General features: G+C 39.7%; 1 protein-coding gene across 4 annotated transcripts in view; it reads right to left on the bottom strand.

Annotated features, from left to right (window-relative positions):
• Positions 1 to 13550, bottom strand: part of ALKBH8 (alkB homolog 8, tRNA methyltransferase) — a 74657-nt gene extending 61107 nt beyond the window's left edge. The window contains exons 1-4 of one of the 4 annotated variants that reach the window (XM_027082415.1): positions 13422 to 13550; positions 6771 to 6906; positions 3071 to 3308; positions 222 to 353 (exon numbers count right to left, since the gene is read on the bottom strand). In XM_027082415.1, coding sequence (XP_026938216.1) covers positions 222 to 353; positions 3071 to 3308; positions 6771 to 6906; positions 13422 to 13543 — 628 coding nt within the window. In that variant the 5' untranslated portion in view covers positions 13544 to 13550. Of the gene's footprint in view, positions 1 to 221; positions 354 to 3070; positions 3309 to 6770; positions 6907 to 10388; positions 10433 to 13421 lie in introns of those variants that run through there. The other 3 variants (XM_027082418.1, XM_027082416.1, XM_027082417.1) reach the window with 3 other exon arrangements.
• Positions 13551 to 13808: the final 258 nt, after the last annotated feature.

Genomic DNA, 13808 nt, shown 5'->3' with positions numbered 1-13808 from the left:
ACAAATGTTGACTAATAAATATTAATCAGTTTGGAGTTTTAAATTGATACCTATATAAATGCTATTTATTATTAATGCTCTTAAGAATTGTTGGTATGACTTACCTAACATTGTATCCAGGGTACTTTCAGTAATTTTGAGGAAACAGAGTTTTAATAAACCAAAGGAGGATAAGGCATTTTGCAGAAACTTTTAAATACCAGATTTAAAGTTTTACTTACAATTTTGATTGTCTGTATCTTCTGTCCAGTTAACACTTTCCAAAAGCATTTTCTCATCCTCAGAAGAAATAATGTCTTCCATTACCATGAGGCCTGGAGGCAAGGCTTGAAGCCCCAACTCTTTCCACTGTGCTGGGGAAATGAAATTAAAATAGTCAAAATACAAAACTTAAAGTTCTCATAGACAAATAATTCTGTCCAATAGCCATTTATCAGTTCATAAAACCCCAAACCTCATTTTTAGAAATAAGAATGCTGAAAGGCACACAACATATTAAAAACAAAAAATAAAGGCCAAGATAAAAATTATGGTACATTTTATCCACTGCAATTACCAATAGCAAATAGAACAGTATTTACTTAAATATTTTGTTTGAACACAATTAAGCCACTTTTTAAATCTCACTAAGAAAAAAGGTTTCTCATAATATCTACAGTATGCACCTCCATAAACAAACCAGATTCTAAATATTGAATAAAAAAATTTAAATACTCATTTTTGCTCCTATGGTCAAGTAATAGAAGAGTGTAAAACAACAGTATGGTGGTTTCTTAAAAAAACTAAATATAGAGTTGTCATATGACTCAGCAATCTCACTCCTGCACATACATCAGGACAAAACTATAATTCAAAAAGATACATGCACCCCAATGTTCATAGCAGCACTATTTACAATAGCCAAGATATGGAAGCAACATAAATGTCCATTGACAGATGAATGGATAAAGAAGATGTGGTAAATACAAACATACACACACACACACACACACACACACACACACACTGGAATACTACTCAGCCATAAAAAAGAATGAAATAATGCCATTTGCAGCAACATGGAAGCACCTAGAGATTATAATACTAAGGGAAGTAAGTGAGAAAGAGAAAGACAAATACCATATGATATCACTTATATGTGGAATCCAAAATATGACACAAATGAAACAGACTCACAGACATAGAGAATGCACTTGTGGTTGGTTGCCAAGGGGGGCGGGCAGTGGGAGAGGGATGGTTTTGGGAGTTTGGGATTAGCAGATGCAAACTATTATATATAGAATGGATAAACAACAAGGTCCTACTGTATAGCACAGGGAACTATATTCAATATCCTGTAGTAAACTATTATGGAAAAGAATATGAGAAAGAATATATATGTATGTATATATGTATACATACATATATATTCTTTCTCATATTCTTTTCCACACACACACACACACACACACACACACACACACACACATATATAAAACCGAATCACTTTGCTGTACACCAGACACTAACACAACCTTGTAAATCAACTATACTTCAATAAAAAATACATTAAAAAAGTACATCTGGACCTAATACAGGATTTCAAATAAAAAACACTCCAAAACTCATTTCATGCAATTTCTTACAGTGTTCAACATGCTGAATGGGGGAAAACCCAAGGACAATATTTTTTGATTAAGACTTATTCCTACAACATTGTAAAACAACTGTACCCCAATTTAAAAAAAAAAAAAGACTTATTCCTAAAGCATACAATTTTCAAAAACTGATCACAAACACAAAATACGAAAAAATCTAGTTTTCAAAATCTGAAAGCTTAAGTCAGATTTAAAATTAAGTACATATTGGATTTCCCCAGTAGCGCAGTGGTTAAGAATCCGCCTGCCAATACAGGGGCCATGGGTTCAATCCCTGGTCCGGGAAGATCCCACATGCAGCGGAGCAACTAAGCCCGTGCACCACAACTACTGAGCCTGCGCTCTAGAGCCCGCGAGCCACAACTACTAAGCCCACGTGCCACAACTACTGAAGCCAGCACGCCTAGAGCCCATGCTCCATGACAAGAGAAGCCACCACAGTGAGAAGCCCGTGCACCGCAACGAAGAGTAGCCCCCACTCACTACAACCAGAGAAAGCCGGCGTGCAGCAATGAAGACCCAATTGCAGCCAAAAATAAATAAATTAAAGAAATTTTTAAAGAAATTTTAAAAATTAAGTACATATAGACACTGAGAATTATAACTTCTAAAATATATCTATAAAGGAGTTAAAGTTTCCTTTGAACCTTATTTTATAAAACATAAATTTGATCATATTCTACTCTCCTACCCACTCCCAGCATATCTAAACAAAACTCTTTAATTGCCTAAATAGTTGGCAAATGAATATAATAGGAGGAGATTAGAAGTCTAAGTTCATCTCAATGTATCTCATTTCCATGGCTCAGTGGTGAAAAGATGTAATAATCCCTGCAGCAATTCTGTAAATCAGTCTACAAAGCTTTTATTTAAATTAGTTAACTTAATTAATTTAAATAAAATTAAATTTAAAAACCAAACAATCGTGTTGGACAGTACAGATATAAAATATGAACATATTTCCATCATCACAGAATGTTCTACTGGACATCGCCACTCTAAAGCTTTGGGGATCTTTGGTAGCTAAAGTTGCTCCTCCATAATCATGAACCTTGGCACGTAATCATTTGGATCACAATTAATTCCTAAGTGATTCATTGAAAGCTTCTGGGTAGACACTGTAAAATAAATTGGTGATCTAAATCCTCAACAATAAATTTTGAAAGACACAATTAGATAGCAGGGCTCCAAAATAACATGCATACATGATAAATGTATTGCTAGGTTGGTAAGCTATGTCTAAATCACCTCCCTTCAACTACTAGTCCCATGCCTGTACAAACTAGGCACTTAAAGAATGTTTGTTAAACAAAAAGGGGTTGCTTAACTGACATTCAATTCTGTTTCACAATAACTGAAACTTCCAACTGAGGTAAGAAAAGAAAACACACAAAAGCAAAAACCATTTTTAAAAAGATACCTGTATGATATACCTTTTTCCACAAAATTCAAGTACAGAATAATCTTTTGTCCTAAGTCATCCACTATTTCTTTTCCATTGAGAGTATCATAGGCTTTTTTGGATTCTTCTACAGTTTTGTATCTTACAAATGAGTAGGGCTTATTAGGTGGCATTAAGAGAGCATCCACCAATCCACACTTCTCTAACACCAGGAGCAGTTGGTTCCTACTCACTCGGTTACCCAAACCACCATTGGCAACAATCAGGCTCTAAAAAAAACAAAAAAAAAGAAAGTAACATGAGCAATTGATATCAATCTGTTATTTTTAAATGAAATTTAAAAATAAGATATTGTAAATAATACTGATTTTTAATAGCCTTTTCAGTAAAATATTCATTTCTTAATGACCATATACATACAAATTAAAAGATAACTTTCACTGCTCATAAATTTAACACAGTGAAACAGAAAGAGGAGGCAGAGAGAAGAAACAAGGATTTACATAATACTTGCCTTTTTTTTTTTTTTTTTTTTTGTGGTACGCGGGCCTCTCACTGTTGTGGCCTCTCCCATTGCGGAGCCTGTGCTCTGGACGTGCAGGCTCAGCGGCCATGGCTCACGGGCCCAGCTGCTCCGCAGCATGCTGGATCTTCCCAGACCGGGGCACGAACCCGTGTGCCCTGCATCGGCAGGCGGACTCTCAACCACTGCGCCACCAGGGAAGCCCAATACTTGCTTTTTTGCTAGACACTGTGCTATATGTTTTTACCTACTCAATCTTCATTAACATAATCTTCACAACAATCCTACAAAGTGGGTAATATAAGCCCCACTTCATACAGAAAGAAACTAAAAATCAGAAAAATGAGGTTAAGATGGTGATTAGTTGGAGCTGGGTTTCAAATTTACTTCTGTCAGTTTCCAGAATCCATACTTTTTGATATAACCATTATACAATGTTTACTAAAAACTAAAGGTAAAGGTACTGGCTGGAAGAAAAAAACAATTACAAGTTCTATTGAACATAAAACAGGAAAAATTTCCTCTGTTTGTGGGTTATTCAGTCATTTTGCAATTAAATTTCTTTCCTTTGTAAATATCATGCTTACTTCCTGTCATTTGCAATCCTGTTCAACTTTACTCAAGGAATTAGGTAGGGGAGGTTTTCTATTTTAATTCTGATGCTTATGGCCTAGTGCCATTATAGTCTCTGTACTTAAAAAACATTCTACACAGCATTAAGATCTTTAAACTCTGTAGCATAACAAAAGTAAACAACTGATGGCCTACACTCATCAGTTTCATCATTTATACCAGGTATTGGCAAAACTTTTCTGAAAAGGGCCAGATAGTAAATATTTTAAGCTTCACAGGTCATATAAGCCTCTGCCACATAGTCTTGTTTTATTCTTAAACAACCCTTAAAAATGGAAAACTCATTCTTATCTCACCAGCCAGATTTGACCTGAAGACAGTAGTCTGCCAACACCTGATTTATGAGTGTAGAACATAATGTTTTAGCTTCATATGCATAAAATGGGAATATCTAGAACACTGTTTTAAAAGAATATAAAACAATTATTATAAAATTGGATAATAGGGCTTCCCTGGTGGCGCAGTAGTTGAGAGTCCGCCTGCCGATGCAGGGGACGCGGGTTCGTGCCCTGGTCCGAGAGGATCCCACATGCTGCGGAGCGGCTGCGCCCGTGAGCCATGGCCGCTGGGCCTGCGGTTCCGGAGCCTGTTGCTCCGCAACGGGAGAGGCCGCAGCAGTGAGAGGCCCGCGTACCGCCAAAAAAAAAAAAAAAATTGGATAATAAGTAAAGCTCTGTTCTTTCATGGGGCAGCCAATACTTTATATGTATGTAAGTATACACACACACACTAATAAACACATTAATACAATACTATAAAATATGATTAAAGCTTCTAGAGATCTGAAGAAAAAAGTCAACCTCAACCAGAAACAAGTTTCAGAGGCAGCAAAGAAACTTAACCCATTTCTTTTCTTACCACTTGTCTTCACAACCCCTGTAAGGGGAAAAAATGCCAGTTATGCTTGAGAATTGATGAAAATAGGGTATATCATAAATCTTCTGAATGCCTCACAGCCTCAGTGGTCTTGGCAGGAAGTGCGTGCAGACATTAATTCTAATCTATTATCCACTCCATCCTTTTTTGAGGGATTTGGTTTAAATTCTCTGAAGTTATTTGGTTTGTTTTTTTTTTTCATGTATATGTGCTTTTATTGAAGGTGTACTTCAGGAAAGGAAAAATTCTCCATGATGCTGGTTTTTTTGGATGATACCTTACAACTGTTTCTTCAGTGATTAGCGCTTGATGAAGATTTCGCACCTGCAAAGCACACTGCTCGTCCGCCCCATCCAGGCACTCCTGCCCTCCGTTGCAGAGCCAGGCCACAGGAATGCATCTCCCACCACAGGCAGCTTGCCTCATCACGTTACACTGTATTTCATCGGTCATGGAGCCCCCGAGCCCCCAGTGTGGCCAGCACGGGTGGCAGGAGCAGAAGGAGCACCTGGCGTCTCATGGCTGCGAGGGAACAGTGCAGGAACCTGGGCGTGAGGCACACTGTGCGTGGATGCCACGGGTGAGAGGGCCTGAAGTTATTAATATTTAAGAAAATATAAGTCTGGGCCTTTTACCTGCTAATATTAAATCTCCCTAAATAGAGCACTCATTCCTAAACTATGATGCAGTACAGAAGACAGAAAAAGCATTAGAGAAGAGTACTGGTCTGAGAATCAAGAGGTCTAAATTTTAATCCCAGCTTCACCTCCTAAATTGTATGTCTTTGGTCCTCAGTTAGATGCTAGCTAAGCTGCCTTACTACTGTTATCCTATATCTTTACAACCAGAAAGAATTTGATAAGAATACTTTACATTCATGTGGTATTTTAATGACTAAGAAGTACTATCATATACGTGTTCTCTTTAGAATGTAACAATCCAATGGAATAAAAAGTATGTAATACTATGTCCTTACAAATGAAGAAAGCTGAAGTCAAAGGGTACTGCTCATGTACAAATACGTGGAGAAGCTAAGAGTTAAAATAAGTTCTTCTCATTCATAGCCCAGGAAGAGTTTGTGTGTATATGTGTGTGTGTGTGTGTGTGTGTGTGTGTGTGTGGAAGGCAGGTGGGGGGGTATCTATACATACATACATATATATCATTTAATCATTGCCCATAAGAAAATAAAAAGGCTTTGTAAATGAGGTCTCATAAATAAGAAATGTTTCACAGCATATAATCAAATACTTTATAATAGAGATGAAGTTAGGAATAGAAGAAAGAAGACTGCATTAGGGTACAAAAGATCTAGCTTTAGGTTTCTATTCAGCACCTTATATCAATGGACATATCACAACCTTTCAGAACCTTAGTTTTCTCATCTACCTCATAAGGATTTCTAGGGAATTAAATATAATAATGAATATAAGTATACTTTGTAACTGTAAACAGTTGTATAGTGTTATTGTTATTAATACAGAATTACAACTTCCTCAGTGGAAATTCAAACTATACTAGGCTATGTCCCCAAATAGAAAGTTAGCAGGTCTTATCATATGTATATTTAACACAGATCGTAACACATGATGGAACAATTATAGCCTTCTTCTCTGAGCAATTATTAAGAAATATTACTTAGAACACACTAACATGGCAATACATTTACATTCAAATGATAATAATAGTTTTAGGTCACCTGAGTAGCATAGGATACTGTCTCAATGCCTTCATGTCTCAGCAAAGTATGCCTGGCTTTAATCTGTTTCCTTAAGAACTTCTTCTCAGTTTTACTGAGTTTGTAATTACTTTGGTGGTTGCTGTCCATGGCAATACTTAAAAAAAAAAAAAAGTATAAAATGTCAACCTTAAAGAGTCCCAAGAAACAGTTATAATAATACTATTCATGTATTTTATAGTTTATAAATATTTCTATGCGATAATTTTTAAATGGTTACCATACTTGTCACCAACAAAGAGAAGTGAGAACAAACAGATGCGTGGACAATAAAGGAATATTTAAGAAGGTAACAAAGAAGCAAGAACATCTAATAGCATCTCTGGTAGGTTCTACAAAACATGTCAATGCTTTAGTGCTATTAAGTGAGATATTTTCCCACATGCGTTCCCTTTACTTATGAAGTCCAAGGTAAAATGTGCCACAAACAAATCTCACAACATAATGTTAGGAAAGGAAAAAAGGGAGAAACAAACAGACAAAATTTACAGAAGAATATACAGTATGATTCCATTACATAAAGTTCAAAATCCAAAAGTAAGCCATATGTTGTTTAGAAATACATATGTAGCATAATGCAAAGAAAAGCAAGGAAATGATAAACACAAAGTTCAGGAGAGAAGTTATTTCATGGGGGGAGGACAGAACTGTGATATGAAAGGGACACATAGAGGCATCAAAAATATTTAAGCTAGGTGGTGGTTTAGGTGTTTGTTTTATTATTTTTAAGCTATATGTTATATATTTTTGTATCTATAATTTTTAAAATAACAGGTATAAGAACCCCATACAATTGTGTTTTCATTTTTTTTGAAATATGTCAATCAGCAAGTAGTTACTGAGTGCTATTCCAAAAAAGGTCTTTGCACTATCCAAATCAGCACCCTACATTATGCTTTATTATAGAAGTCTATTTTATTTTGTTCACAGAACTTAACACAATTTGTGATGATTAATTTGCTGGCTTAATTCCTCCATCAGGATGTAAACTCCAAGGAATGCCAGCACACAGTAGGTGCTCAACAAAAATTTGTTGAAGGAATAAACAAATGATAATGAGTGAATATACACATGCCTACTTATGGTCTCAGCACTCTACAGCATACAAATATAATACATAGTTTATGCTTTCAACCAGTTTATAAGTTAGTTGAGGAAAACAAACATTAAACAATGAAAGAATATGACGTGTCTTTAGATAATTAAGTGTTAATGGTCTTTAGATGTGATACAAATTAGAGACAAAAAAGATAAGATCAATGTCAACTGGAAAAGTTTGGGAGAACTTCAAAACAAAAGGGGACTTGAGCTGAGTATCAAAGGACAAGAAATATACAGTCACGTGGAAGGGAGGGTATCCAGTGAGGCAATAAAGAACAGAAGCTAAAAATAGAAATAGATGTGTCTGGCAAAGACAGTGAGTAGTAGACATAATTTTTTAGAGCAGAGAATATTGGCTTATCCACTGATTCCACTCTTCACCCACTTGAAAGTCTTCAAAGTTAGCAAATGAAATAAGTTTAAGAAGTTAAATAAAATTATATTCCAGGGACTTCTCTGGTGGTGCAGTGGCTAAGAATCCGCCTGCCAATGCAGGGAACACAGGTTCGAGCCCTGGTCCTGGAAGATCCCACACGCCGCGGAGCAACGAAGCCCGTGCGCCACAACTCTAGAGCCCACGAGCCACAACTACTGAGCCTACGTGCCACAACTACTGAAGCCCACGCACCTAGAGCCTGTGCTCTGCAACAAGACAAGCCACTGCAATGAAAAGCCCGCATGCCTCAACGAAGAGTAGCCCCCGCTCACTGCAACGAGAGAAAGCCCACACACAGCAATGAAGACCCAACACAACCAAAAATAAATAAAATAAATAAATTTATTTTTTAAAAAATCAGGGCTTCCCTGGTGGCGCAGTGGTTGAGAGTCCGCCTGCCGATGCAGGGGACACGGGTTCGTGCCCCAGTCCGGGAAGATCCCACATGCCGCAGAGCGGCTAGGCCTGTGAGCCATGGCCGCTGAGCCTGCACGTCCGGAGCCTGTGCTCCGCAACGGGAGAGGCCACAACGGTGAGAGACCAGCGCAGCGCAAAAAAATAAAAATAAATCATATTCCAAAACAGCTCTCAAACAGTCAAAACTCTAATTATTAATCTTTATGTACAGAGAAAAATGCTGAGACTATTGAAACAACGGCCAGTAATCCAGTTTAACTAATACATGGAGCACATGTGATAGGAGGTAAGGCCAGTAAAACAGGCTGGCTGGACATGAGAGGCAAAAGGACTTGCAATAACCCTGCTTAACAAGTAAAAATGCTGGCCTGATCTAGGGTGAAGGCTGTATGTAGGAAGAAAGGAAATAGGGAGAGAAGGGGAGAGGGCAAAAGAAAAGTTCAAGAATAATCAATAGTCCTGATGACTACTCGGACATGAGGGAGAGAAGAATCAGAGATCAGTTACTAGCAGGACAGAGTCTGAGTGACTGAGAGGCTAGTGATGTCATTCCAAAACTGGAAAGTCAGAAGAGGGTCAGGAAGAGCTGCTCAGTAAGGGAGGTGATAAGTCAGATTTAGGATATAATGTTTGAAGTACCGTTCAGATACACAGTTGCAATGTCTGGCTGGCAGATGAAAAACATAAAGTGGAAAAATGAGAAGAAATGAGGTTAGACAGAAAGGTTTAGGAGTCATCGTTACACAGGAAGGGGACAGCTGAATATATATTTTTAACACTGCACTAATTATTTGTTCTAATGTTTGTCCCCTTCCACTGGACTATGAGCTCTTTGATGACAAGAATTAAATCATATTTTTGTTTCCCCAGAGCCTCCTTCAGTTTTTTGAGACAGTATAACACAGTGTTTAGGGGTCCAGGTTCTAGGTTTAAACCTCAGGTTTACAATTTACTAGCTATATGACCCTGTGCGAGTTACTTACTTATTTCTGTGCTTAGGTTTCTTCACCTATAAAACAGGAAAAATAGTGCCTATTCTTGGCACATAACTCCATCCAAACCCTGCACTAAAAAACTTCACCAAACTCTAGCTTATAGCAGCATAAAGCCATACCCTAGGATGACCCCAGCTCCCCATTAAAATGGCTGCCTGAGAAAACTTAAAATGCTGCCTGGATATTTTACTATTTGTTCTAACATCTCCTAACAATAGGCCCCTGACCTCCCTTCTTTTTTAAAGCACTTATTGAAAACGGCTTACGGGACTTCCCTGGTGGCACAGTGGTTAAGAATCCTCCTGCAAATGCAGGGGACACGGGTTCGAGACCTGGTCCAGGAAGATCCCACATGCTGCAGAGCAACTAAGTCCGTGTGCCACAACTACTGAGCCTGCGCTCTACAGCCCGTGAGCCACAACTACAGAGCCCGCGTGCCACAACTACTGAAGCCTGCGCACCTAGAGCCCGTGCTCCACAACAAGAGAAGCCACCACAATGAGAAGCCCAACAACGAAGAGTAGCCCCCATTCGCCGCAACTAGAAAGAAAGCCCGCATGCAGCAGCGAAGACCCAATTCAGCCAAAAAATAAATTAATTAAATAAAATTGCCCAAAAAAAACAGCTTACAGGGCTTCCCTGGTGGCGCAGTGGTTGAGAGTCCACCTGCCGATGCAGGGGACACGGGTTCACGTCCCAGTCCCGGAGGATCCCACATGCCGCGGAGCGGCTGGGCCCGTGAGCCATGGCCGCTGGGCTTGCGCGTCCGGAGCCTGTGCTCCACAGCGGGAGAGTCCACAACAGTGAGAGGCCAGTGTACCACAAAAAAAAAAAAAAGAAAGAAAAACCAGCTTACAATTGTGAACATGTATCTCCTGCAACTCAGACATGTCTCTCTCAAGAACCTGAGAACCATTCCTTTGAAATGTTTTTTATTTTGTTTTGTTTTTTTCGCGGCACCATGAGGCTTGCAAAATCTTAGTTCTCCCACCAGGGATTGAACCTGCGCCCTCCGAGTGAAAGCACGGAGTCCTAACCACTGGACTGCCAGGGAATTCCCCCTTTGAAATGTAATCATCAGGAAGGACAGGGCCTCTGTCTCTCAGTCTCTGTGACAGGATGGAATCCTAACTTTGACAACTGCCAGCTGGCCTAACTGCATTTACACTGACCCACCCTTTATAATTTTTTACTTCTCCGACTCTACTGAGCACCCACACACACACCCCCTAATCACTTCCACACAAATTGGAATGGAGTTTAGCTTTCTCCTACTGTCAATAATTACTAAATAAAGTCTGTTTTCACTGCTTTAACTAATGTCTGGCTGTGTTATTCTTTGACACTGTCTCATAACTTTGTAAAAAGTATTAAATACGTCTATTACTAAATTACTGCTAATTTCCAGAAGAGCCAGATAAGACTTGTTTAGGAAGACCAAGAAAAGCTGAGCACCCTCAAAAGAATTATCTTATTGCCACTCCATTCCAAGATCATCATTTTTGCAGTTAGCAATGAAGAACAGGGATGAATCTACTAAGAATTTTTTTCTAAATATGTTACATGAGCAAAGACTGCAAAGTGGAAGAAATGAGAAAAAAGATGATGCTGAATACATTTTTTCAAGTCTGACACTTAGAGTCCAGCACCAGTAGATGGAGCCTCATAATCACATTTCTGTCATCCCCTTTCCCTTCTTCCCTCAGTGAGGCAATATTACTCCATGTGAAGAAAGACCAGTAGAGTCACCTCACCAAGGAATAGGCTGATACCAGCTGCTGAGATGTGGAGGTGCCCCTTTCTAACAAGGCCACTTCTCTGGCCAAGGGATTTCCCACAAGGGATTTGCACAAAGGCTTGCGTGCTCCTTGCCATGTTACGGGACTGTTATGGGATGTTACAGGAGCCAGGTCACTATTTATTAGAATACCAGCCATGCTGAGTCCAGCCTAAGCACACTCTCCATAGGATAACAAGGGTTTATAAATCACATCTGCTCTGTTAGTAAGTTTAACCCCAACACATCCTATTGGATATTGCCTAAATGGTAATGGTAATATGTGTGTCTATGCTCTCCTTAAATAAGACAGCCTAAATGAACCAAGCAGTATAGACAAATGTTCCTATGCTAGTATGTAAATTAAATTTAATTAATAGCAAAGATTGGAAACAACTTCAATTCCTATCAAATGAGCCCTGGTTATAAAGTACAGTACAGGCATACAAATTATACATACAGGTTTCTAGAACATACAAGATATCAGTGATATGGGTTGCCACCAGGAAGGGAAAACAGGTAGAGTAGGTACAGGAATGAGAAGCTCCTCTTTTGTAAGTTTTGAATTTAGCAGCTATTCAAATTGCATTACCTATTTAAAAAAAATTTTTTTTAATGATTAGAAAAAATTGACCCATCACTGTCATATCACCTCATTTTAATTCTTTGAAGAATACCTACTCTGTATTTTCTAATGCCCTCAGTAATTGTCTTTATTCTGTCTTCCTCCTTTAACTTACTAGGAAGGTAAGCTCTATGAAAGTAGAGATTCTGGGACTTCCCTGGTGGTCCAGTGGTAAAGAATCCACCTTACAATGCAGGGGACGAGGGTTCAATCCCTGGCGGGGCAACTAAGATCCCACATGCCGCAGGGCAACTAAGCCCTCGCGCCACAGCTACTGAGCTCGCGTGCTTCAACTTAGAGCCCTCGTGCAGAAAACTACAGAGCCCACGCACCCTGGAGCCGACGCGCCACAACTAGAGAGAAGCTCACACGACAAAGAAAGATCCCGCATGCCTCGACGAAGATCCCACGTGCCTCACCCGAGCCGCCGATAATAAAGTAAATAAATAAATAAATAAGAAATAAGAAAAAAAGAAAGTAGAGATTTTTTGGTCTGTATTATTCACCCTGTAGCACTCAGCACGTAGAACAGGACCTAGCACCTAGGAGTTACTCAATAAACGCTTACTGAGTAATCCTAAACTTATTAAACTTGCCATCTTACCTCCTAAACCTCTTTGCCAGGATTCTGAGCTTGGTGGCCCTCTTCAATGTTTTCATTAATATCTAATGTGTATCTCTATCCCTGCAATTTTCACATTATATTATAATTCCCTGTTTGTGTGCTGGGCTCACCCAGAAGGCTGTGACCTACTTGAAGGCACATCACTTGAGTGCCTAGAGTTCAGCAAGTACTCAGTAAGTATCTGTTAAATGAAATCAGCCCAAACTATAGGCTCACAGTACCACAAGCCCAGGGGTCTCCGGTTTTACTCAAAAAAGGGCATAGGAAGATTCAGCTTTGTAAGCTACCAGACCACCAGCAACATCCTTTCTTCACTGCATTGGCAGAGTCAAAAAAAACCCTAAAGCTAACACCACTGACCAACACTCCTCAGGTTGCAACCGCCTGTCTCCAACCCCAAAAGAAACAGAACATTGACACAGACACAACGTGAGCACCCGCAACAAATACAAGCACGTGCACCTCAAACTCTGACAGGACCACCCCATGCACAGACAACCTACTGCCCACGGACCATCCCTCCTCTCCCTGGTGAGGTCCGAAGCTCTTGAGGCAGATAGAGGAGACCGGAAGAGGCCAAAAAGAGAAAGCGGCGATTTGCATCCATCATGTCCGCCAATAAGAAGTGCCACAAACCTCCGCCTTGACTCAGGCTGGGTTCTCGCCACGCGGGTGCTCTCTCCTTCGGCAGTTTCTCCCACTCTATCCCCAGAAGCCGCAGAGGGTACAAGCACATCAACTCTCCTGGGCGCAGCCATGTTGGAGAAAACTGCACTACATTTCCCATGAGTCTGCGGGGAGATGACCGGCGTTCCCACAATCCCTTTCGCCTCCCAGAGCTTTTAGTGCCTGTTTCTCTGCCAAGAGTCTTTGACTAGAGAAGGGCTTGCTCTCCGTTACAGTGAAAATTAGGTTGACTTTTGCGAGGGGCATAGCAAGGGTTGTTAGTGCAGCTTATTTGGGGTAGCTCCCCAAATGGACACGGTCAAACAGGTTTCTGTCCCTCGGTCCCTGAGTAATGAC

This window comes from Aethalodelphis obliquidens, unplaced genomic scaffold (genome assembly GCF_003676395.1).
Source record: "Aethalodelphis obliquidens isolate GAN/ISIS:26980383/991018 unplaced genomic scaffold, ASM367639v1 scaffold46, whole genome shotgun sequence".
Classification (NCBI taxonomy): domain Eukaryota; kingdom Metazoa; phylum Chordata; class Mammalia; order Artiodactyla; family Delphinidae; genus Aethalodelphis; species Aethalodelphis obliquidens.
This window is presented reverse-complemented; position numbering and strand designations above follow the sequence as displayed.